Source organism: Corvus brachyrhynchos, unplaced genomic scaffold (genome assembly GCF_000691975.1).
Source record: "Corvus brachyrhynchos isolate BGI_N302 unplaced genomic scaffold, ASM69197v1 scaffold115, whole genome shotgun sequence".
Lineage (NCBI taxonomy): Eukaryota > Metazoa > Chordata > Aves > Passeriformes > Corvidae > Corvus > Corvus brachyrhynchos.
In genome coordinates, this window is record NW_008239553.1 from 23,177,051 (window position 1) to 23,203,258 (window position 26,208).

The 26,208-nt window shown below is 43.6% G+C and overlaps 2 protein-coding genes across 6 annotated transcripts in view; one reads left to right on the top strand and one right to left on the bottom strand.

Annotated features, from left to right (window-relative positions):
• Positions 1 to 4,688: 4,688 nt before the first annotated feature.
• AREL1 (apoptosis resistant E3 ubiquitin protein ligase 1) lies at positions 4,689 to 26,202 on the bottom strand. Of its 5 annotated transcripts, none has more exons than XM_017742155.1 (20): positions 24,373 to 26,202; positions 22,747 to 23,008; positions 21,538 to 21,597; positions 20,677 to 20,873; positions 18,764 to 19,001; positions 17,608 to 17,777; positions 17,349 to 17,529; positions 16,428 to 16,675; positions 14,621 to 14,698; positions 13,975 to 14,116; positions 13,447 to 13,568; positions 11,402 to 11,477; positions 10,872 to 10,981; positions 10,194 to 10,373; positions 9,920 to 10,045; positions 9,596 to 9,725; positions 9,456 to 9,514; positions 9,176 to 9,265; positions 8,030 to 8,205; positions 4,689 to 7,845 (listed from the first exon to the last, which is right to left on the bottom strand). In XM_017742155.1, the coding sequence occupies exons 2-20, from the start codon at positions 22,835 to 22,837 to the stop codon at positions 7,743 to 7,745; spliced, it is 2,577 nt and encodes an 858-aa protein (XP_017597644.1). In that variant the 5' UTR covers positions 22,838 to 23,008; positions 24,373 to 26,202; the 3' UTR covers positions 4,689 to 7,742. The 5 variants fall into 5 exon arrangements, with proteins under 5 accessions (XP_017597644.1, XP_017597643.1, XP_017597647.1 ...); XM_017742154.1 differs by having other exon boundaries at positions 20,647 to 20,873; XM_017742158.1 differs by lacking the exon at positions 24,373 to 26,202 and adding an exon at positions 22,502 to 22,549 and having other exon boundaries at positions 20,647 to 20,873; positions 22,747 to 22,798.
• The window catches only part of FCF1 (FCF1 rRNA-processing protein), an 11,430-nt gene continuing 9,798 nt past the window's right edge, over positions 24,577 to 26,208 (top strand). Inside the window, exon 1 of the mRNA XM_008639776.2 lies at positions 24,577 to 24,590. Coding sequence (XP_008637998.1) covers positions 24,577 to 24,590 — 14 coding nt within the window. The remainder of the gene's footprint in view (positions 24,591 to 26,208) is intronic.

Here is a 26,208-nt window from a genome sequence, read left to right on the forward strand (position 1 = left end):
TGAGCACTTAAGGATCAGGGATCCTGCTGAGAAATGCAGCCAGAGTAGTACCTTCTGACCCAGAACCATTTCTGCACTAGAATCCAAAGATGCCTCTGGAGTCCAACAGCACCAGACCCATGACTCTTTACCACCTTCCTACCCTCTGCTGTTGTTGATCGACCTGGTGCCTTTCCCTCTGCTCCTTACACTGCTGGGGAGCAGCCCTGTCAAGGTCAAAGCTTCAGGCCTGAATTAGCTCCACAGCATCAAGTGCATTACACCTCAGTCATGTATTTGTCACGCAGCTCCTCTGACACTATGCCACTTCAAACTTGAAATGAAGCTCAGCCCTGCCCAGGATGAGGCACAGCAGAGCCAACTCCTAGAAAGACATTCTTAGAGCACCTTCCAAAGGCACTGCCAACAGGCTACTGACACCACTAACTGCAAAGTGTAAGGTTAGCTGGCCCAAGCCACCTCTCCTCAAAAACAACCTGATGCCAAGAATGTTCAAGGAAGGCACTGGCCTGTGCAGGGACAGCTTCAGGACAGTTGCCCCCCTGAGGGTGGTAACAGGGTTCTTTTTCCCTTCTGTCCCTGGAGCTTCTGCACTGTTCCAGTCACTTACTGAAATTCATCCAAACTCATGTCAGCTTCCACTCTCCCAAGTTCTCTGTAAAGGCTAGTGGTGCCTGCAGTTAATAAAAAAAGTCCATTATGCTACAATGAGTCCTAAAAAGAGAGTATCAGCTCTTTCTGTGCACCAGCTCAGTTCTGCTTTCCTGGTCCACATATTTAAACTCCCTCTCTCCTCACATACTGATGACTAACCTGTGTCTCAAAGCCTGAGGGAGCACATCTAATCTGGTTAGTGTTACTGCTGTTGTTTGTTCATATTAAGCATATTATTCTTACTAAGATATTTGTGCTGAGTCTCCCAAGGGAATGCTTCAGGTTAATCATACATATGTAAATCCAACTTCCTTTCATGCATTTTAAATGTGTTGCCTGTTGGAAAACAAAAGGGCAAGGGGGAGTGGTGCAACAGGGACTTGTGCAGAACCAGGGGATGCTTTCTAGATGCTCACTTCTCAGACTCCAGTGTGGGGATCAGAAGCACAGCAGGTGACTCTATCAGCCAACTTGTTTGCTAGATTAAGAGGTCTGCTGAACAAAAAAACCAACAAAAACAAAACAACAAATCCAGGCAACTGTAACCCAAACCCCACGGTTTCAAGAGAGCTGAGGTTGGCCACTCTTAAACGGGACCAGCTCAAGTAGGCTACCGGTCCCCCTCTGGTGGCCAACCAGCCGCAGTCAGGGTCTGACGGCACGACAGGGCTGCCGCATGGCTACTGTCCCTGCACCGAGGGAGGCACCCGAGCATCCCAGGGCCGGGGCAGCATGGCTGGGCTAGGAAAGCTGCCAGGCAGCAAGGCTTCAGAGCGCAGAGCTGAGTCAGGGAGCGGGGCACACCTGGGCTCCGGGTAGGATGTCATGGAAGTCTTCTAAAATCGAAAACATTCATTACAAGAACAGCCAGCAGCTGCCCAGTCCCTCCACCCTGACAGCCTTAGGACTATCTGTAACTAAGCCCTCGGTTTTTAATAGCAATACTGTGTAGCACCCATCTTGAAACAGGGCCCCATTGTGCATGGAACTATGCAACATCTGGACACAGAGAGTCCATAGGCTCTTAAGGATGGGGAATAAGATGGAGAGAAAGAACAGAAGACGGACAGGAAGCGAGTGAGCAGAAGGAAACAAGATAGCACTGGTCAGCACAGACGACAGCAGTCAGTGAGATGCTCTCAACGGGTGAGCACAAAGGCAACCATTCAATGTCTTACTAGAAGACACCAAGGCAACATTTTTGGCCTATAATTTTTAGTTTCCACAATGTAGACAATCACTACCAGTGTATTGCATGTTGTTCCCAAGGGCCTAGGAGAGAGAAGGCTGACTGCTCTTGCTGACAGACAAGAAGAGGCTGCCAATTTTCCCTAAGTGGGGGTCTGAGTCTGTTCCACACCAGCAATAAAGTCCTCTGCAAATCTGAGCTAGCTTCTATTCAGCAAGCCACTTCTTCAGACAATCCTGAAGCCCCCACAGCTACTTTCATCGTCCTTCAAGAGGACTGCAGGGAAATCTATATCCTTACATTTCTTCACCCACTGCTGTAAAAGCAGCACTCTCTTATCTCAAGGCAACCTCACACTTCAGCTACTGGAGCACAAGAAAGCTCCAAACAGCTGTTGCTTCTGGTAAGAGATGAGATTTCTAAAATTACTCAGAAAATTGCATGAGTTTACAGGCCTTTAGTATTACGTTAGCACAAATCCCTAAAATAAAGGGCAGGTATGGGCCAACACACTCACAGCTTAGCAGAGAATTGCCTCAAGAGAGTGAGAAGAATTTGGTTTCGGCCATGCAGAGTCACTCCCCCCAAAACCACCTAAACTCACTCTGGCCTTCATGTACCTCAGAGAAAACTCTGGAGCAATCTTAGGCCAATTCCAGTTTCTCCATCACTCATACAGTGCAAGAGCTCCTCTTCCTTTGTCTGTATTCATTGCAGCTTTATACCAAGGTAGAGAGGCTTGGCTCTCAGCCTCACTCCCCACTTCCAACCCTGTGTGCAACTGCCCACGCCTCAACATACTTTGCAGCACGCCATCCCTGCAGAAGGGTAGCTGGAAACAGCTGATAGGGAATTTTGGGTGAACTTCAGCTACAGCTGTTTTGTTTTACTGCAAAGAAGTTATAGCAAATTATGTCTAAAAATGAACATGTTCATGCAGTAACACCTCCTCTCCTACAATCAAGTTTCATGCTCTGGAAAGCAGAGATTAGTGTCTCTCACGCATTTAATGAAAAAACCAAAGAGTTTAAGAGGAAGATGTTAAATCTTAGATTCTGCACTGTACAGCTGATGCCAAGACAGGCTGAGGTTCTGGTCGGCTTAGCTGTTTCCCATAAGTGTTTCCCTTTTATAGGTCCTGTAATCACACATTCAAACTCTTTCTGTGCTCACGTGCCAGGTCAGCCAGACACAAGATGGTAGTAGAACAGCCCAAACCATACAAAATGTAGTAATTCACCACAGGAACCAGAAGTTACAGCTTGGTTCAACTGACCATAACACTATGAAATAAGAACAGATCTTATCCAAACCAAGCATCATTTCCCCATTTTCTCATTTAGGTATCTGAAAAAATTCATTCTCTGTAGTTCCACAACTGAGGCAAAGCAACTAGAGCAGAGGAACTGAATGCACAAAAATCTATTTTCCCAAGCAGCACATCACAATACACCTCAGGTCAAGTGGCTGTGTATAGAATCAAGGATCCAAAGACATCAGACAACTCTGCTATTGCTGAATATACAAGCTGGGGCATGTAGGATTCCAGCATGAAGTGCATGGGCATGATTCCTCTCAGAGCCCCAACTCCATGCCAAGTGTCAGGATAAAGTAGAAGCTGTGGAGTTAGCAACAGGGCACTGTCACCAGTCCAAGACATCATAAGAAACTGGAGATCAGGATGGACAATGTGAGCAGCCAGATGATATCATGCATTCTGTAAAGAGAGGCTGAAACTTTAGAACTTACTTCATGCTAAAGTAATCCAGCATGCTGAGCTCTCTCCTTCACACCCAAACAGTTTCTGAAAATTCCAGGCTCAACTTGGCCCCCTTCTTACGAACTGCATGTAAAGGCATGTCCACATGGCTTGCTGTGTATCGTTTTGCTCATGCCAGATCTGCTGGCAAAGCCACCCACCTTTTAGTACCCTGGCCCCAACTCCAGCAGCTCTAGACTCACAATCTCTGCAATTTTCAGGGGACACTGGAACTTCAGTTCAGTGTCACCACTGCTTTATGTAACCTCCTTCATCTGCATCCAGCATAAGACAATTTTGTTGCCACAGGAGCTTCTAAGTAATACCATGACCCAACACAGTATTAGAGGCAATCCCTAAGAATCGCATGTACCACTCACTCTCTTCTTTAGTCAGTGCTTATGGCCTGAAAGCCAGAATCAACACAAGATGCTGGTTTCCCATGTGAGAACATCCACATAATTATATGGTGGAACACACATAACCAGCCAGTGCTCTGCTGGCTGAAGACAGGCTAAATCTTGTACAGCCCAGGAAACAGTGTTTCATCATTTTACAGGTAGAAATGCTAATAGACACAGAATCATGTTGCAGGATCATCTCAAGTTTTAAAGTTAAGATTTTAATCCTTAAGGTGTAGAGGACTCAAAAGCCCCCTCTTCTCCTGGCTTCACCTAATCCTCTTGACAGTACAGTGAAGCACAAGCCCTACAAGTACCTGAAGCTCAAAGAGTCAGGTAATACACAATGAGATGGAAAAGTGATTGCACCAACTGCATTATTAATTTACATTAAAGTCCTTAAAATTCTTTCTAGCATTACTAGCTGCTTCACAGCATTTTCCAGCCTACTTGCAGTGAGGCCTCACAGTGCCCTGCAAGCCCAGAGTCCTGCCTCTTCCCAAATGTTCACAGGTCCTGGCTTCAGTCAGTCATCCTGAAAAGCTGCAGGTGTAGAACCACACCCTCCCCCCTGCAGCAGACCTCTGTTAGACACCTGAAGACCTGGAGAGGCCCCTTGCCCACAGACAGCACCAGTCTGATTCCCTCTGTAAAGCCCGGAAAGAATGCTGAGCTGAGAAGGCCGCATTTTTAAAATATTTATTTATTATACAAACTATTTACAAAATCAGCTACTACAACCACAGGCTTCCAAATTTTGGCTGAACTCTGCCAGAAATTCACCAGAGGGAAGTAGGATTTGACCTGTATCATCCACAGCTCCTGGTTTCTATAAACATGCAACGTGGCCTGCAGGTGCAGGCTGAAGCCAGGCCCCCTGCACCTCAAAGCAGCTTCAGGAAACACAGAACCTGTCTAAGATGGTATCAGGACCCTAAGGATTTCTACAGAAGAGTTTCTATTAAGTTGCAATAAATAAGGAGTAAAAAAGAAAAGTAACGAGCCTCTGCCAGAAGTAACATACAGTACAGGTGACCAAAGCACATCCCCATTGCCAGCACTAAGGGCAGCATTAAAAGTGACTGTACTGGGAAAGGGTGTAAAGCTAGAGACAAGTTTAGAAATATTGTGGTGGAACTCAGGAACATGGGGGCAGCCTAGGGGCCTGTGCAAACAGAAGGGATGGGTTTAGCTGACTGAGAGTACCCATCCTACTTCTGACCACACTTGCGTTAAGAAGAAAGTCCTTGGCATCTTCACAGCTGCTGGGAAGTGTTGGGTGCTGGCTGCAATGAAATGAGAAGCATTTAGGAGCTCTTTCCAGCAGAAGAAGTCCACTCAGTGGTCAGCTACTTCATGTCAGAATAAAAAAAGGCCAGCTCAAGAGAAGAAGGGAGGAGATTCCTGAGGGAGATGTCACTGTCAGAGCTGGCCCATAGCTACAGGGCTGAAAACATCCTCAGCCAGGTGAGGCTAATATGGAAAAAACACCAAGCTATGCCTCTCAACAAACTGGAGTTAAGCTGAGCACCACCACTTCCTCTCAGTCCCTGAAGGAAGCACTGAAGCGGTGGCATGGTGAACACAGGAGCTGTAACTGTACTGACCATGGAAGCCACCTGCCGTATAAATAAAATGGTACCGTAGTCTCCACCCAGAGAAGGTCAGAACCTTGCAGAATGCAGCCTGCACTAAAAATGGGAGAACAGCCACCACTAATGTGATCTGTCAGAGCACAACAGTGGCAACTATCAAGCTGGCAGCCTCGCAGCACCTCAGTGCCAGTGAGGGAATGAATTCACAAGGCAAAGAAATCCCCCTGAGTAGTCTCAATGTTCAGCTGACTGCTTTTTGGCACCAAAATGGCTTATTGTTTTTTTCTGTACAGAAGTAACACAGCCCAAGAATGACTAAGATGCTGCCTTAAAAACATTTTATAGATGTAGAATATTTCCCACAAATTCCCAGTCAATTCAACTAAGCTATACTTGAAAAGCACACACAGTAAACTTAAAATATCCATACTGTGCTCAAGCCTGACCGGATCAGCTTGAGGACAGCAGAAGGGGACTGAAGAGGATGATGTGACATTTTATCCAATACAGTCTTCTAAAATTAGCTCAGGGATGCCAGTCTGAGAATCCATTCTGGAAGAAATCCAGCAATTCCATAATCCAGTGAAAGCTTACATTGCAGGTAGTAGCAACACATTTCTCCCACTTTGACTCCTGCAGGCCTTTGACTTGAACTAAGGGACTGTAGAACGCAAAGGTCTTGAATTTTGCTTCACTGAAGAACTCATCAAGATTCCCAGGTTCCCCTTCCCTGTATTTCCCTGGGAAGGGCTGAATGGATTGCCAACTACAACAGACTGTAAGCTTACTTCTCATTCTGGTCTACCCACTCCTTTCCCCATGAGCCAGACAATGGTGGGTGCAGGCTGTTGAGTGACCACTTAAGTGAAATTCTAGCTAGCATTTTGTGCTGGAAAGCCAACAGCACTTAATGGAACATGTGGAAAGGAAAAATGAAGAAAGATGGTAAGAAGATTGGAAGGGCTGAAATCTAGCTGCTCTCCAGACACCAGCAACTCTCTGGACGCTCTGCCTGAAATGCAGTAGAGAAAGAGAAGCCTCAGGCTGCTGCATGGTAGAGGTAGAAGCCAAGATCCTGTGGGATGCTGGGGCGGAGGTACCACGTTCTGCCCAGTACCATCACCCCAACAACGAACGCAAGCCCAGTGCGCACTGTAGCTGCTTATTGATCTGTCACTGTTACTACATAACATACATACCCTGAAGGTGAATGTGGGCTAGGCATTGGTGCTCAGCATTGAGGAATCACACTCATGCCCATACTCTCTCTCCTGAGGAAGGGAAAAGAAGGCAAGGGCATGGAACAGCTTCCTGTGCAACATCAACTGTCAGAAACATTCAGTGGAGGAGAAACTCCTCTTCCAGTTCATTTGCAGAGGCTAATTACCAGCCACTGCTGGAGAAGGGCGCTTCTGCGGCTGGACCCTGGCGGAGGTAGTACAGGATCACTGTCAGGGCCAGCATTTGTGCTCCGATGAGATTGTTTTCCTCTTTGGGTTACTCCCTCCAGTGGATACTGCCCTTTTTTCTCTGTGGCACAGGCAAAAACAGCATCCAGAGCAAGATGGAGAAGGAGAACCAGAAACCCTTCTGCGTCAGGTGCTGAAAGGATGGACAACTCTATTCTCCTCACGAGTCATAGTGAGATGAGATCTCAGGGAGCATCACTGGGGGAGTTAAGCCAAGATAAAGGAAGCTACTAAGACTTCCTATGAGCCAAGGCTTCCAGCAGAGCTCCATGCTGGTCTTCCGTCTTCCTCCTAGAGAGCTACGGTAAAGGCAGCTCAGCAGATCTCCTGCACCTCAGTGTAACTTCTGCTTATGAACTTCATCTTCTCACAGAAGGATGGGTGTACAGGGTGCATGGAAATCAAGTGCAATATCTCCTTGACAAATGCACCAGTCCTTTTGCTGTTTCACATTGAACCAAGGGGAGAACAAGGAAAAGGGAAAAGATGAGCTCTTGATGACATATTTGGGATACAGAAAGGCCACACGACATCTTCTGGATGACAAATTCCTTTACATGGAGTCTTTGCTCTGCCTCCACTGCCCAAGTGAAGGGAAGGAGAACAAGCAGAGGATTGAACCTGGGTCTTGCCACAAAGAGCCAAGAGGTTAAATGGTCTCCTGGGAAGGGGAAATCACAGCATGCCAAATCCCTCACAACCCTCACTGATAGCTAGCTGCAGCATCTTGTGCACTTCTTCATAGGAGTCATAAGTAGGGAGGCACAGCTGGTTAAAACTGTAAAACAAAAGAAAAATTCCATTCAGAATCAGGTCTGAGAGGGAACCATCCCCATCAGCTGCCTTTAGATGGATTGATACAAGCATCACACATATTACATGACATACACTGTTTGCCCACCACAACTAGTTGGTGTCATTCCCAAAAGCACAATAAAGTCCTACCACCCCGAGATACTTGCCAAGTGTGAGCTGTTGGCAAAGTACTGTGAGTTGGAGCTGCAATGATCTGGAAAGATGGACAGAGTGCAGCAAACCCTCCTGGGGGCAGCTGGGAGGAACCAGTAGTGAACTGCAAAAGCCTGGCCAGCTCTTCCTGCGTGAAACTGGAGACCACGGTCCAAAACCACCTCATGACCTGTTACAAACCAGGAAAGGTAAAGACAGGTCAGCCAGGGAAATCAAGCAAGCATATTAGCAACTTGCAAGAAGATCAGTCAATTGCCCTCACAAGAAAGTGTTCTATTAACAGTTAGAATTGATTTGTTTTACCAGGGTGACACATAGAGGCAAGTATGACAGAGTTTCTAATCAGTTAAGAGATGTCCCACACTACTGTCTCCCACCAATCCTTTCCCATAATGCAGAAAGGCTTCTTCTGCTTCTACTCTCCCCACAGAGATTTTATTTTTAGAAGCACCTGCATAGGCAATGAAAACACACTTCCTTCTTGCACTATGTTATTTTTTTGGCTTTTCACATCATCTGGTACTTCTGCAGGAAAGGGGAACCATCCCAGTGTTTAAAAATTGAAAATACAAGTTTCTATCTCTTTTCATCTTGGGTGTTCTGGCAGCTCCCATTATTTTTCTACACAAAGCTGCTACTATTCCCGTACCCCTCCCACTGGGAAATGCAGAAAGAGATGAGAACCATTAGGGGGTACAAACTTAGGCTACTACATCAGTAGTCTTTTCCATAGCACTGAACTCAAAACATTGCATGTGGGCTGCAAACATGTTTTTCAAGCATCTCTTGGTATATCTAAGTATATCACCACGAACATCTTCAGTAGCAGTAATCCACACCAACTCCTCCTGACTCCCTGCTGACCTGTTCTTAATTAGTGCTGTGTTGGATTTTTCTGAAGAGACCACTGCTGACAATTTTTACTTACTGGTATCTGATTAAACATCACCTCCAGTCAGCCAGGCTGAAGGGATCTCTCTAGGGGGAAATATTATTTCATAAGGTGTGCAGTCCTACCTGACCCCTGAATTTTTCTGTTTGTCCTTCTGAAAACCTAAATTCCAACCAAGAAATCTGTCTTCTGCTGTATTTGGGATAACTGGTTTCAACAAGCAGGAAGGAGAAACCCTTTCATTTACCTTCTCACGGAAGTGCCAAGATCCTCCTACCACTACAGCATGTGCCTTGAAGTCACAGACACTGATATCTCCAGTACCACACATAAGCAGCTGAAAGGGAAGAGACTGCAGTCAGAAAGTGAGGAGCCCAGGAAACAAGGCAACAGCTACTGTGCAAATTACAGATGTTTAACGTGCTTAGAGAAGAAACATTTTGGCTCTTTCCCAGATCCAGAAAGCACTTCATTTGTCAGAGAGGAGGGGAAGTAAAGGTAGAGCTGCTTAGGGAGGCAGCGATTACCTCAAGCTCATTCTCATCAAAAATAGCCAGGAGGTTCTCAGGAACTAATTCATTAAGACCTGGAAGAGAAGAGAAGAGCAGCATGTGCTATGCCCTGGGACATAAAGGAAGACAGGAGCAGGGAGCAGGCAGCATGTTACCTTTCAGGAAGTGATCCACCTCCTCTCTAACCTGATTCGCCAGCCTGTACTGTGCAAGCAGATTTAGGTACAGGATTTTGTTTTCATTGGTCACTGGTACTTGAGCCCCTCCTGCCACCAGTTCTACCACCTGAAAACAGAACACTTGACCTGAGTGTGACCAGCAGCATTCCCCAAACCTGAACTCCCAACCACAAAAAAACGAAGCAAGGAGTTACTTTCCAGAGTAAGCCCAGTTTTCTGGGGCATAGCAGAGTTCTCGGTCCCCACTGCTGCACACAGTAGGGGTTAAACTATCCCACCTTCAGGAACTGCCTCCCTCACCTTCTCCAGCTGTCCTGTTTTGCTATACTTCTCTTCAGCAAAGACCAGATCCATCTCACTCACATCATTGTTCAGTATGAAGCACACTTTGGATTTATAGAATTCTGGGTCATCCGTTTCAAAATACTGTGTGAAAGAATAAGAAAGCAGGGACATAGAGGGAATAACAAAAAAACCCCTTATATTGTTAGCCAGAATTCTGTGTCTGCTACTACACCAACATTCAACTCTCCCCAAACCAACACAGGCTTCAGACAGGGCTGGGAAACTCTACCTTGTAATGCATACGAAGTCCTATGATCTGAGCCAGGAAGGACCGAGTGAAGCGAGCTCGAACCAGCTGTTTGTAAGCACCGCCTAGAGATGATTCATAAAGACACTTTCCTACTAGGCGGCCCGCAAATTCATATACTTTGAGTCGTAAATATGTGGGACGCCCTGGGTTTGGATGCACCTGCAAAGAAGCAGCAAAATGAAATATCCAAGTACCAGACTGACTAGCACAAATAGCAAATACGGGACCATTTCAAGTTCCTACATCTCTCAAGCTGGTCAAGGAGCTTTACTGTAATGTCCTCAAAGCCAAGCTATAGAAATAAAATGCCTAAGCCCGCCTAGGAAGACCATGAATGTTTCACATGCACAGGCAAGAAGCTGTATGAGAGCAGAAATGGATTCTGAAATATTTAGACCCAATAAAACCTCTAAACACTTTGATGTCACCTCCTCTTGCCCAAAAATCCAGCCCTCTCTGCTGACTTGCCACCCTCTACTGCTCATCCAGACAGTTCTTTGAGACTTCAATGGGTTAAGATCATTAAGCAAAGCTTTGAGAAAGCCACTGGAAGTGACTATGAAGGCAAGCTAAAGCATGAGTAAGGTAGCACACCACTTAACAGCAGCATTGTTTAACCATCAATGGCCACATTCAGCACAGGAACTACAGACTCACCAAGGCCTGGTTGTTATCACTAAAGCGGGTAAACAGTTGATTGGTGGTATCAAATAATGCCTTACAAATGAGCTCAAACCACTCTCTGCGTGGACCTCCCCAGTCCAGAGCTACAAAATAAAACAAGCTTGGTCATCCATGGGTCATCAGTTCAAGAGTTTCATGCATGCTGCCCAGTATTACTCAATGCAAGAGTTCATCACAATGAACAGCTCTGTAGCAACGTGGCAGTAGACAGGGACTGCAGAACTATAGGTTTTTCTCCCAAACCTAGTCCTAGTTGGTTTTTTGATTTGTTTGGGATTTTTTTAGGGCTAGAGGGGCAGGGTTTACATAAGGCTTCAGGTCCCTATATGAAGTAGGTATAGAATAGCACCAGCAGGATAAATCACTAACATCTGTGAGAAAATCAGTGGGCTGGAAAGCCACAAAAGGATGGACGTACTACAAGAAACCAGAATTTCAGACTAAAACTACTCCACTATCCTTCCTTTTGCTTCCTCTGCATATATATTCACAGGATAACTCACCTTCTTCATCCTGAAAAATCACTTCAAAGTTTTTGCTCCAGTCAGAAACAGAAAAATTTCGTGTTGCTTTAAAAGACTGAAAAATAGAAAAAGAAAACAGCAGCAACCATTACTGCTTGGCATCCGATAACCAATATGCAGTCCTGTACATGTGAACAGGCAAACGCAAAACCGCAATAGTCTAGCACTCTAAAGTATAAAAGTGAAAATTACAAATACCTATGGTCTAATTCTTATTTGTCCAAAGCCACAGAAGCCAATTCCTCATTTTCTGTTATGAGAAACATTATCCACACAAAATACACCTCCATCCTAAAACCAGTGTGAGGTCTTAGCACAGAAATATCACTCTCAAGGCTGCAGTACAGTATTGTTTAAAGTATTAAAATGCCTGTGGGAAGGAGCAATTTCTGTAAAGCACTTTCAGCCCACGAATTAGATTTAAAATAGGAATGTTTCAAAGAGCACTACAAAATAGCTTGAAGAGAATTACTAAGTTCATACTTACAGCAAGTCACGATGCAAAAAAGTAACAAAATACCCCAAGTGTCTAAAATTTCCTGTGCCCTGATTCTGGACTCCAATTAGAGAAATTTAAGAAGCTACATGGCAGTCTTCAGTCACACAGGTAGTTTTGGCTTAGTTTAACCTCAAGTCAGTTAGAGCATCACGCTACTCACACCTCTGGACTAAACACATTGGTCACATTCATTGTGCCTATCAACCTTGATCACTAGAGCTTATATTTATTATTATTATGGCACTGGATTTGTCTTACTAGACTGTAACACCAATGCTCAAGACAGCACAGGAATTTCCAAAATAATAGGACAAATTAGTAATGGAAATACTGTTTAGAAATGAAGTAATTTTTCCAAGCTATTAACTGAAACATAGTCTCATAAACACTGCAAGCTGGTACATGCAGAAAATATTCCAAAACACAGATTTATTGCATGTAAATTAAGGGAAATCCTAGCTACTCCTGTTTTCCTCAGAAACGTTCTTTCCATCTTTGTAACATTACTGTTGTGAGATACACATGGAAACAATAAGTCAGGATAACTGCCTCCCCAGCATACACAGCATTTAGAATGTAATTTAAGAACTGTATTATATGAATGACTAAGCTCTGTTTTGGAAACACAACAGTTCAGGTCAGAAATGATGAAGATTTTACCAAAGGACTCTACAGAATATTTTCTCATCACTCTGAACCACTACTAGTAGCCTGTTGATGCAAGAGTTTCATGCATGCAGCTCAGGAACATCTGACTTGACATCTTATCTTGCTAAATGGCTCTGTGCCAGAAAACCAGTAGATAAAGACTCGGGAGCTTTATGTTCTGCTCCCAAATCTAGTCCAGGTAGACAGTCTCTCTCCAGGTCTCAAGTTCCAATGTGAAGTAGGGACTGCATCAGAAGACCTCCTGCTTTTACAGGCTATGAATCCATTTACAGAATCACAGAATCATTCAAGCTGAAAAAGACCTCTAGGATCATCAATTCTAAACTTTGACTGATCCCTACCTTGTCAACTAGACCATGGCACTAAATGCTACATCCAGGCGTTTCTTGAACACTTCCAAGGATGGTGACTCCACAACCTCCCTGAGCAGTCCTTTCCAATGTTTAACTTCTTCCATGAAGAAATTGCTCACCATGTTCAATGTGAACCTTCTCTGATGCAGCTCGATTTAATTTACCCTAGACATCTCTCAGGACTTAACCTACTCTGTGATAAGCTCTTTAAAAAGTTGAAGTTGCCTTAACTATTTAAGAAATTGATCAGACCTTGCTGCTCTAGGGAAGGAATACATCATTCCACATAACAACACACCAGAACACAGAGGAGCTAGTTAGTTTGATTCTTTTTTCTTTTTCCCATCTCAAGCTGCCTGCTGGCATCTGCCTTGAAACAGAGGGACTAACCATTTTTAGCATGGCTGCCCTAGCACATTCTAGTTTGGATTTCTTTAGGCACTGAGCGGAATAAAAAGGATGGAGGAAGCACTGGGCTTAAGTAAAATGACTCAGACACTCACCGACTCCAGCAGACAGTGACGGCTGACCTTCAGTGTGACCTTCGAATGAGGTCTTTTCATATGTACCTGACGTAGCTCTCGCTGAAAGAAGTTCACTTTGTCTTGGAAGGTTTCAGAGCCTCCTGAGAAGAGTGACAATTTGGGTGAGGCCTGAGCTGTCAGCACCTCAGACATATACAGAGCATTCCTAAGATTAACTGCACAGATCAGCTTTACAGCCCAAAAGTGCATTTACTACAGCAAGGTTTGGAGACAGAACTCTCAAGGTAGTTTTGCAATTAGTCTTGCTGGTATTCATACTCACAGGTGCACTTTCAAAGAGCCTGACAGAGAAGCCAAGCTGAAAAGGAACAGCTGCTGTGATGAAGTACATTCACTGGAAGCACCAACAGGAATAGAGCATGATACTCCAGGAACCAAAGTTCTCATCAGAAGTTATTCAGTGCTGGCAATCTTTATTCCCCAGGGAAACTAGCAGGCTCAAGCGCTAACTTCCTGACTACTGTACCCACCTCACTGTCCCTTTACCTATGTTTTTATGCAGAGAGCGAATGAAAGTGGCTGCCAAGATGTTCCTCTCCTTGCAGCTCAGCTCCACAGGGGGTTGGATCCCATCATCCACCACCAGTGTCAGTAATTTGTGCACAGGATCAGGACCAAGGTATGAAAACTAGCAGCAAAAAGATGCAAGAAAGGGTAAACCCATCATGCAGAAGGCACAGTATGTTCAGTAGACAGAGCAACACCATCTGTGCTCTTAAGACTTTCTCTGCTCACTCATGTGTATGTAGTTAACAGGAAAACTATTTCTAGCATCCAGACTCCAGTTAGGAGGCTGCTTTAAACTTCACACACAAGTCTAAGGGCTTCAATGGACACAATTACAGCATTTTAGCAAGGTTATGAGGAAAATAATCAAGAAATATGTAAAGGAATCAAGATTTTTGCCTAGCATTGGGACAAAAGGCAGGAAAGAGTGATAAGACTGGCTCTTAGTCACAATTAGCAAAACTTAGGCACTGAGAGGGAATTCCAGAGCAGAAATTCATGCCACACAATGTTGTCCTGTGTGCGGACGCCCTTCTCTCCAAAAGGAAAAAATAGACTGTGATTCACAAGGATGACAAGCTATCAACATGGAGGTGCAGTGACAGGTACATGGAAAGAGGCTCACCTTTGTGCCAGGACACACTCTAAAGGTGAAAAGGCGCCATGGAATGATCTTCAGGTAAAATTCTTTCACTGAGAATTGCTGAGTAACCAAAAGGAAAAGAAAATGTTAAATGTCACAGATCTGTTAAGGGTTGTCCCATGTCCCTGAAACACATTAGGCAGAGGACACATCCATGAGGCTAGACCTCCCTTCAACCCCAGGAACAGGTTTCTGTAGCATTTGGCACAATACATGAGAACCTTTAAAGCTCCACAGAACTGTAAGCACTTGTCAGCAAGACTTCACTGAGTGCATTTATGACGCATGTGGGATGCCAGCATGACACAGATTTTATAGCAGTAAGCTATTGTGTTCAGTAGAACGTCACCAGTCTAACTGGAAAGTAATCTTAAGTACACTTGAGAAGCTGAATTCAGGACAAGATTGTAATGCACTAACAAAAAGGTTTCGGTAAAAGTCACACCAATGGACTACTGCTATTACTCCCTAATTTTCACAACCATTTCAAGCATCTTTTAAAAAGAACTTGCAATAGCTAAATCCATGAGATTTGCAGAAATTTATTCTCAGTGTATTTCTGCCAGAACAAACTACTTACTGTGCAACTCCTGCCTTCTGAAGAGCAAGTGAAGATGAAATTTTAGCATCTTTAGACAAAAGAAAACCATTTCCTGCACAAACCTGTCCTAGCTGCAATGACTGGAAAAACTGACAAGCAGTACTGGTCCAGAAACAAGCCAAATATGAACAGCAACTCCTTAAAAGAAATAGCAGCACAGTAACAGTTTTCTACTGTTTCTATTTCTATATAGAGAGACACCCAGGGATACAATTATGCAATCCTAAGAATCACATTAACAACTTTGGCACCTAAAGGGAGCTTCTAACAGTACCCACTTGTGGTGATCTGCTTTACCAGGTAATGCAATAGAAAAGAGTACAGAAGTCCAAAACAATGCATCAAAGATGAAAAGATGCTGAGCTCCCAAGGACACAGCACTCAAAGTCAGTTCTTAGAGCCATGTGCAGCACAGATTTAGAAATCTCCAGCAGCTCCCTCCATCCTATAACTGTTTCACAGTCCTCTTTCTCCCTTTGGCAGGAAAGAAATTCCTGGATTAGTCTTTCACTTGGATATTTATCACTGCATTTTTCAGAACACATTTTAATAGATAGATGAACAAAGTGAATTTAAATTCATTAGTAAATTTAGAGGAATTTTCTTTCTAGTTTCTGAATGCTTTTAGGCAATAATAATGGAAAATAGTTACTGTTAACATACTCTTATAGTAAGAGAATCCTCAGTGTCTCCTGTTTCTTCTACTTACAAATTTACGCTTTGTTCTCTGACCATTTTTTCCCTTTTCTTTTGAGCAAAACATTCCAGAAACAGAACAGAGACATCAAATCTGAGAAGGTGAGATTCTCTTAAATTGAAATTTACAGGTATCAAAAACTGAGAATAGGAATTGCAGGTGTGACCTGACAAAAGCAAAGGAAAGGCAAACAGAATATCTACTGAACAATCAGCAAGAAAGCTTCCAGTAGGCTTTGGATCAGTCCTAGAAAGATCCTAAAAATCTAAAAACACGACCATAAAAATTCAAGTTCTAAAACACCATCCTAAAACTTCCAAGGCTCATTTTAACATTATTCTCAGTCACAAGTTCCATGTTTGCCACAAGCAAACCATTTTTTAACCAAATCTGAGGCACCTGAATCTGGAGCTAAGATATAGAGCACAAGGAAGCTCTTCAGTTACAGCACACTTTAAACATGCACTCAAGTGTGGTAACTTTATATCTACCTTAGGTGACACATAGCAGTACACTTTTTTAGGCTTCTTCACTTTCTCGGGGGTCTGGCTGTCAGAAGGAGAATCTTCATCTTCATCCTCAATTGCAGTAGAAGGACGGCGCTGGGAGGAGCTCAGATGCACTGGTGGAAGTTGCCACTGAGTGTTTGTATAACTAGGAGCATCGTAAAGGTAAGCTTCAAAATAAATACTGACACCTGAGGTGGACACATTGCGTTCTACAATGTTCTTTTCATTCTCTGAGGGAAATAGATATAAAAGAGTGGTGTAAATCCTAATGGAGACAAGAGTGAAAAAGAATGCACAGGCCACCACCAAATCAGTGACTATGACTTTAAAGAAAAGGATCCAAAGGAAAACCTGGTCAAGTGAAACTTTGATAAAGAGAACCCAGGAGTGGGATGAAAAGATTTCAAGACAGCAGTTTGTCTGTTAGTGACAAAGCATACAGAACCTCTCTCTCAGAGCACCAGCCTGAAGGCATAGCCACTTAACACTGAAGTCTGGCTCACTCCTGAAGAAACCAGGAATTATAGCATTGTTAAAAAAAAACCAAACCTCACATAGGTTACATGCAGTGTTCTTCATCCATACAACTTATAACACACAATACATGACTGGCTCAGATGCCAACTACTAGCAAGCAATAAAAATTGCCTAATTTCAGAGGTAAACCTCCTGAAATAGGGGAAAAACACTTGTTTTTGTCTGCTGATGGAGCAGAGAGTATCAGCCCTCAGAGATCTCCCCTGTTAGAAGCAAATTAATTTACCTTAGTATTTTTAAATGAATAGGCTTTCCTTCAGCATGGCCAGCCTGCAGGGAAGCCACAAATAGCTCTGCTACATGAGTGTGCAAAGCACATTGTAAGAGAACACCTGGAGAATGAATACTGAGTAGGTCTTGACTCACCACTTAGAACAATGATGTCAAAATCACCATTGCTTATGGGCTGGTTCTGGTAGGAGATGCAGGCATGGAAACAACCCCTAGAGTGCAAGGTGAGTCGGAAGAACACCTCACAAGTCTGCCGATTGGACACCACAGACTTCTCAAACACCACGTCAGAACTCTCTTCTTCTTGAGGACCCAGCTAAACAGAAAACAAATTAATAAAAGGAGCTCTCCAGCTCACCTGAAGTCAAGCAGCCAGGGGTGAGGTTGCACTCACCTCATGGATGGAGAGGCTGTAATTGTGCTCATCTATCAGGGACACGGAATTGCTGGTGGGATTGTCATACTCATCTCTGGGAGCTATCTGCAGAGTGTGCTGCTGCCCACAGGTCAGCACCAGAGTGGAGAAATGACAGACAATTTTGGTTTTGGAGGGAACCACCATTCCTGAAGCAGACAACAATAATTTAGAGTCAAACAAATTCCAAGGTGAAGCTTTAAAAAGCAAAAGAAAAGCAACTAGGGACACAATACCCTTGAAAATGGATCAAATCTAAACACATTCTATACCCCTATATTAAAAAAGCAAAGTATCTGAGGACTGAAGTATATGGTGTAGTGCACAGCATGTGCCTTGGATCAGAGGTTTAATACTAATAAAGCAAACCCAGTTACTAGTCCTCTAAAGAATGCTTTTCCTCCATTCTAACTTTCTGCTCAGGAACTTGCTCCCACTGTTCATACAAAATATAAGCTAGCTGACACCTAAGAAAACCTGCAAATGCAGCTTACCAAACAAACTTTATTGGGGTTAAACCTGAGCTTCTTCTTTCGGAAGGGATATTTTAGCAAGCTTTGTATCTATTCACAAAACAATGAATAGAGGTCCTTTCGATGACAACATGTACATGAGACATAAAAGGTGCCAATTGGGGTCAAAAAAACAAAAGTAGAAAAAAACAAATTTTAGACGGATAAAAAGGAAACGTTTTTACAAAAGTGTGTAATCAAAGGTATCAACTGCTCCAGAAGCTTACAAGAATAGAGTATTCAGAAAAAGAAGAGGCAAATTATGACAGTATTTCCAATTCAGATACAAGTAACTCAATACCTTCACAAAAGGTATTCTCTGACTACTAGATGGATTATGAAGAAATTACTACAAAATGGAGAACATGACAGAAGTGGATAGGGATTTTAAGTAGCACTAATGACTTATTCTGTAAAGCAGTTTCTGTTTTGTTATGCACTGGTAGTCACAAGTGTGTTTTACTCATGGGTCTGCTGCTGGAATCTACATGTGGCAGGAGGAAAATGGTGAAGGGTAACCCCTTCCCTGTCACCTACCTATTTTAGCTGGAAACACATTTACCTAAGGGCCTCCAATACTGCCATATCTACTTTGAATCCTTACAGGGCCACTTAGATCTTACCTGGCTGGAACACCTTGTAGTAGGGGCTGTAGGCCACATTCAAGCCACCGAGTTTTACAGTGATCTCGTATCTCCCAGCCCTGCGCACAGTGAAAGCCACTTTCACCACATTGGAATTGGGCTCTTGAAGAACTTCCTGGGTTACAGGAATATCAATTGCTAACTCCACATGGCAGATGTGAACTCGCAGCCCCACAGGCCTGTGAGCAGGGAAGGGTTGCCCATTTTTATAGAATAACTGCATGGGAAACACAGAAGTCCAGGTCAGCAAAAAACATACAGTGCACAGAGGAAGAGAAAACAAGTTGCCTTAGGGAAGGGCAAGTACCTCAGCTCAGCAAAGGAAAAATAACTAACAGACAGCTCTGTCACACAGACCGTGTTCTCCAAAACGAACAGGGACAAGTGGGCATTGAACAGCCCCATTCTCTTTTGTGCTGGGGTTCAAATGCATGCCCTGAAAAGAACATGCCTCTAGGCATTTCCCATCTGCACTTGTAGTGCAAGTGGAAATCATGAAAACCCATTAGCAAAAGGAAAAAAGTAAAGCCATACCCTTTCAGAGAAACAAGCAGATCTTGTTCATTTGTACAGCTAAGCTCTGAAAAAACTCTTACAAATTTGTTACAGAAAACAGTGTGATGAAGATGCTGACCTAAGGAGCTGACCCAGCCTTTACTGCTAAGAAGCATCATAATGAAAACAACACGTTAGATAAAATCACAGGCAGCTCAATCACAGAAGTGATCTCCTGGACAATTTCAGAAGGTAACATACCTCAACCACTACTTCCTTACAAGGAAAGAATTACACCTTGAAACTCTATATGCATGGCTCTTCAAGAGCCAGCAGCCTGTTGGCCAGAGCCTGCCTGCCATCTGCAATCAGCCTGCAGTCAGAAGAAAGTTACTATTCTTCCCTGCTTCTAAGTAAGGGAGGGTGTGCGGCCTGAAGTCGTTTGCATCTTGACTGACATCAGGAGAAACTAGTGAATGCAAAGCTACTGTTGATGAATAAAGGGCTAAGCAAATGGGACACAAGCATGAAGTGGAAGGGCACATTGCTGGAGCTGCATGAGTGTCAGTAAGGTGAAGGAAATAAATTTAAATAGCAGGAACAGAACAAGTCCCTTTCCCCTCAGCTTTTTTCACTGCCTGCCCTGGAATTAGAACTCTTCACTCACCACCAAGCAGAGGGGTTTTCTTCACCTTCCCAAGAGGGATGGGTATGGCAAACTAGATGAACATTTCTTTTTATTTTGATACCCTCTTGGATGGGAAGGTGGGATAGAAAGATGGGCACATAAGCCCAGCAAAACCTGCTCAAACTTTCTCCACATAGTTCCAAACTCTCTGTGTTCACTCATCTTACTTCCCCTAGACTTGGCCTTTTGGGATTAGAGGGAAACAAGAATCTTTGGCAGGTTTTTCCAGGTCTGACAGAATAACAGTCCATTTTACAGTAATGGGGAGCGGTCATGAAGCTTTACAGCTCTTGGGTTGGTAAAATGTCCATTCCCACACCCTCAACTTCAGCTGCACAACCAAAAGATAGCACCAAAAAAGCAAAAGGTTTGTTGAAGGCAAGGCTCAGCCTACCCACTTCCCAGTAAAGGAAGAAGTAGTCAAGACAAGCCTGATCTCCTCTGGCTCTTCAGAGGATTCTGAAGACAGGAGATGAGATTTTAAGAAGTGCAAACCTCAAATATGCCCTTTCAGAGTTTTGCAACACATTAACAGAGCAGAAGGCATACACAGATAGCTTTCCTACTCCTCAGTTACATCTGGCTTAGCCCCAACAAAAAAATATTTGAAGAGCCCATCCCTAACTCAGACCTCTGTTCCTGCCCACAAAGCTGCATGGAAACAAAAATATTGCCTTACATGCACTCGGAAGGCCATGCTATGGCCCACCTCATAGGGGTCCTTCCAATCCCAGGAGATTTTGCAGGACCGGGGATCCAGATAGTTGCCTCGCACGTAGTCATAAATAGTTCGCTCCCCTCGGCGTTCCCGGTCCTCATGCTGAAGGAAGCTGACTATACGTGCGGCAAGCTCAAAGAGGAACTTAATGGTGAAGAAGAAAGCTACAACAGATACTGTGATCCCACCTGCAGCAAGGAGAGAACAAAGGGTGGTTGCAGCAGCCAAGGTGGCTGAGTCAGGCTCTAAAATCCCCTCTGAATCAGCCCAAGATGTCTTTTCATTAATGATATTCTACTCAAATGCAAATTAGGTATTTAAGGCAGATGCTATTGCGTGAACATTTATGGTTTGTGTTATGATACAAGTAAGGTTAGAAAATACCAAATCTCTTAAAACTCTGCAGATGACTTCAAACAAAGGAAATAGTTAAAGGTGGTAGAGAGTCTCAGGTAAGGCTTGCAGACATCCCAACAAAGACATGGAATTCCCTTCAAGTTGCAAGTTAGAACTACAGAGATTCCTGTAAGGGAAACAGCCAGATAACCACACAGCTCCTGCACATCACATTAAGGCTGGATTAAGAAGCATCACAGAGGCAACAACCCTCCACTAGTTCTTGAAAGAAAAAGTAAGGGGATGGATCAGGAATTTGGTCAATGAAAGGACTTTAGGAACAAGAAGAATGGTCGAGAGGCAAGTCTGCCAGGTGGAGGGCACAGTGTGGGGTGACAGTAACTTCATGTTTGTTAGGTAAACTCTAAACTAAAATTAAAGCAAAGGCTTTCAAGAAACCCTTCTAAAGCCTATGGAGAGGTCAACAAATACAGTGGCAGCCTTTCCTTCACTTACCAATAATGTAAAACATCAGGTCCCTTCGGTGAGACAGACAGCCGAGGATCACAGCTGCATCTAGAACACAGAATAGGCCAAGTCCAGTCCAGTGACTCTTCCTCACATACACTGGCCTAAATTTAATCTATGATTCCTCAGAAAAAATGCCTATTGATCATTTGTCTTCTTCTCCAAGGACATTCCTAAAGCATTATTCCATAAGATTGAAATATGTGAACAGCACAACATGCTACAATTAACAGTTCTCCCTTTGTCACAGATTCCCATTCAGATTCAGGGATCGATAAGAAGGACAACATATCATCCCTCTGAAAACAGTGAGAGCAGGCTCTGGGTACTGCAGGAAGGAGATACTTTTTGCAACTTCAACAACAGCGGCCAAAGCCACTCATCCAAACTGTCACACCTACTTGCAAGTCACAAAGTTAACTTCTACTCTGATACGAAAGCACATTACAGAGCCACCACCAAAATGGACAGAAGTTGACCCTTAACCAACAACCTTAGAAGAAAAAGCTATGGAATAAAAGTTGCAGACAAGACCATCCCCATTTGTTCAGCAAACAAAACCCTTCTAGGGCAGATTCAATCTATTTTTGCCCTGTAAGTCTACTACAGAACATACGAATGCAACTGGAAAAGAGTCCATTTGCATTTTCCAACTCAATTCTGTGGAGTGGAGCATCTCTGCTGAAACTCTTACTGATCAACACAAAAGCTAAAACCTTCTGTCTGTACACCATTAAGTTTAGAGCAATTTTTAGAGACACCAGTCTAGACTCAAGTTTTCACTGAGGGGACTGCTAAACAAACATGTAGTAAAAATACCACACCCAGAAAAACAACATGCTGTTTGGTTGATAAGACATAGCTGACAGATGGAACAAGAGCAGCAGCAAGGAACACATGTGACAATTCGACAAAGGATTTGGCATACAGTAATGCATACAATATAGCTCACCATGTCACCATTCAGTTAGTGAGAAGCTACATTGTGCATCCAAGCTGCCTTTTTTTTTTTAAAACAAACACAAAAGGGGAGTTATTCATCAGTCATCTCGACAGCAGCAGTAACGGACATCAGCATGCAGAAAGCTTAAACAAGGTATTTCCCCCCAACAATAGCCATGACTTTCCAGCCCAGCAAATCCCCTTTGCTGGCCTCAGCACATAGTCCACCCCTCCAACCAAAGAGCAATCACATACCTTTACACAAGTGCCCATGTTCTAAAAGCCAAAAAGAAGGTACCCATTCTTCAGCATCCTTCCACTTTGTGCCCCAATCTGGGACAAACATCAGCAAGAAGAGGCCATATAGAAGATCATCACAGAAAGAGTAATTCTTGGAACTTGCATCACAGAATCACTGCTGAAAGACAAGGACTTGAGCACAGCAGTTTCTTCCTCTTTGTGGGAAAAGGGTTGTCCTGCAGTGCTGTTTCCTTTAGCCTGCAGTTAGCTAGCTTTCCTGGAAAAGTAAAAAAAAGGAGAGAAAAACGTTAGATCTCTCCATTATGGATAAATCTAGCAAGCAGAAACACATGAGAGATGCAAGATTCAAGAGCATCACTAGACATGAAGTCCATGAGAGATGCTATAAAAGTATCACTGTTGATGAGGTGCAAGGCTTCATCATATCCTCAACCTCTATCTGTCACAATCTCATTTCGTTATACAACCCCCTGAAACTAGCACGTTCAAGATGGAACAAAACACATCCTTGCCTCCATAGGTTTCACAGAGCAGCTAAGAACCTGCATGCTGTTTGTAAAGGAGTATTAAGGATGGAAGCACGAACTGATAGCCTAGGAGGAATACAGAGAGATTGTCTCAGCAGCCAGGGATCAGGTTAGAAAAGCTAAAGCCCTGACAGAACTAAACCTTGCCAGGGATATCAAGGGTGCCATGAAAACTTTCTATAGGTACATTGGTGATAAAGAAAGACTAGGAAAAACATGCACCCTCTCCAGAAGGAAACAGGAGACCTGGTTACCCGGGACAAAGAGAAGGCTGAGGTACTCAACAACTTTTTCCCCCTCAGTCTTCACCAGTGAGTGCTCCAGCCACACCAACCAAGTCACAGAAGACAAAGGCAGGGACTGAGAGAATGAACACTATACTAGAAGATCAGGGGGATTTGTTACAAGGGCTTGTAGTAAGAGGACAAAAAGAAGGACTTCAAACTGAAAGAGGGTAGGTTTAGATTAGATATAAGGAAGAAATAAGAGTAGTGAGGAACCAGATCAGGTTGCCCAGAGAAGTTGTGGTTGCCCCATCCTTGGAAGTGTTCACAACCAAGTCGCATGGGGCTTTGAACAACCTGTTCTAGTGGAAGGCATCCCTGCCCATGTCAGGGGAGTTGGAATTAGATGGCATTTAAGGTCCCTTCCAAGCCAAACCATTCTATGATCAGGTAGCCCTTCAAGACCTCATACCCAACAAAATGCTATATTCTGTTCTCAAACCGATTTTGCCCAGATTTAAAGGGCTATTTATAGTCAAGCCTCAAAAAAAAAAAGAAAAAAGTTTTTCACAATTCTTGGACCACAAAGCAAACTAGATTTTGGGTTTGGTACTGTTGTTTTAGGTATTCAGGAAACTGAGATCTTCATAAGGGATTTCAGTTTCAGCAGCACTATCCACTAAATTACAGTTTACTGTCAGGATTGAGATAAAAAAAATTAAAATTTAACAGCAAGGATTGACACAGCCCACAAAAACCAGGACACATGCCAGAAGAAACACCACAGAGCCTACATAATCGGTATCTACTCATTCAGAGCACAGATTACATAAAAGGAGTGAGAATGAAAAGAACAGAGTCAGGCTCACCAAGGCAGCTGTCTGTTAAGATAGTCACCTCTTCTGGGGATGTGATGTGCTCCTCCCACCTGCCAAGCTGCCAGTTCAGCTGTCACTTGGTCCTTAGTCCTTCCTCCTCTGCCTTCCTCTTCAGATGGCTCTTATTTCCCTCCATGACAATAATCATACAGATCTGGCTGCCTTTACATACTTCTATTAACCTTTCTAATGCACATGAAAATCAACCGGTAAGCCTGTGCGGAGCTTTTTGGCTGCGCTGCAGAAAACAGCCAGTCTCACTGTCTTTTCCTCACCCACATCTCAAGGAAAGTCCCACCCACTCATCTATTTTCCTCCTTCCTCTACTTTTTCTCACTGCAACAGTGTTGCAGTCCCCAGGGCATAAGTTCTCATTCTCCTCCTAGGTAAAGCATCAGGTTTCTAAACTCACAAATCTCTGTGTGTTAAGGACCACAGACCTGGCAACTTCCTTGGTATTTTAGTTGTTTCACAGTACATATCCAAGATGTGTTACAAATGACTGGTTGAAACTCTGCTCCAGCTTGGCCTGGCTGTGGAAGGTGTGTGGTTACTCCCCACACAGCTGGGGAATTTCACAGGAACTTATCAATATTTAGGAATCCACAAGGTCTCCCTCCAGCATCTTCCAGAACCTCTTCATGTCACAAAAAACCCACAAAGATGTCTCTGTGGGTTCATCTACTCAAGCTATTTCTGCTTCACTCCACAACTCCTTCCCTTCTGTGAGGTACACCACAGGCCACACAGCCTCTCTCTCAAGCATAAAAAGAAAGATCCATCATTTAAACTACAGGGCTTTTAAAGTAAATTGGAACCTGAATCTCTTGATCTGGTTTGCACAATTTCTGAACTCGATGGACAAAGGGAATCAGTTATCTCAGGTATATTAGTTAATCAGCACAGCAACTTGACATTTTATTATCCCTACATGATGTGGTAAACAAGACACCAACTCAGGTGGTCACCAGAGATGAAGTGGCTGTTACACAGTCAACTTCCTTCTAGCTTACTCACTGCCACCAGCTTTAAGGGTGCTCTTGCAGCTGGAATACATTGAAGTGAAGAACCTAGCTGCAAGTAGGTGGTATCAAAGATACATTGCCACTCGACAAAATGAAGGTGTGAATTAAAACCGTATCTGTGCTAAGAACTCCTGGGTAACAATCTGGGAAATAAATTCTGAAAAGCAGCAATATAAGGGGCCATCATAGCTAGGCTGGAAAAAAAAGTGCTGAATTATCCAACAGGCCTTAGTAATCTTGATCCAAGGACAGAGCAAGTGATGGTCTCCTGCCACCTGCAGGGAAAATGGGGATTTGGGAAGCTTCACCTTGGTTTGACTCAAGGAGACGTACTGGCATAATCAGGATAGACAGCATGGAATCATAGTGCCATTGCTTCTCTCCAGTCAGCAAGGAAAGCAAGTTGTGATGGGAATACATTTAGTTTGTCTTACTGCTGCTGTTGAAGCCAGAGGAACACAGTGCAGAGCTCCAGAAGGAAGCAAAGTGTAACCACACACATACAAAAGGAACTGTAACACAGTAACACACGTTCATGTGGCTACAGCTACAAACCCAGCTAGGGGCATGCCACACAGAACGGATGTACTGAGCTCCTAGGAAATCTGCTGTGCCTCTTAATTTTATTTGCACTGATAAATTGCCATTCTTCTCTTAACAACAAACCTTTAATTTTGTTTTAAAGCCTTTTTGCAGGTTAATACTACCTCATCCAATCAAAATAAGAGAACCATTTACATCTCTATGCAGAATCTCTCTCTATCCATGTGCACAAATGTCTACCACCAATGGCACGTCTGTC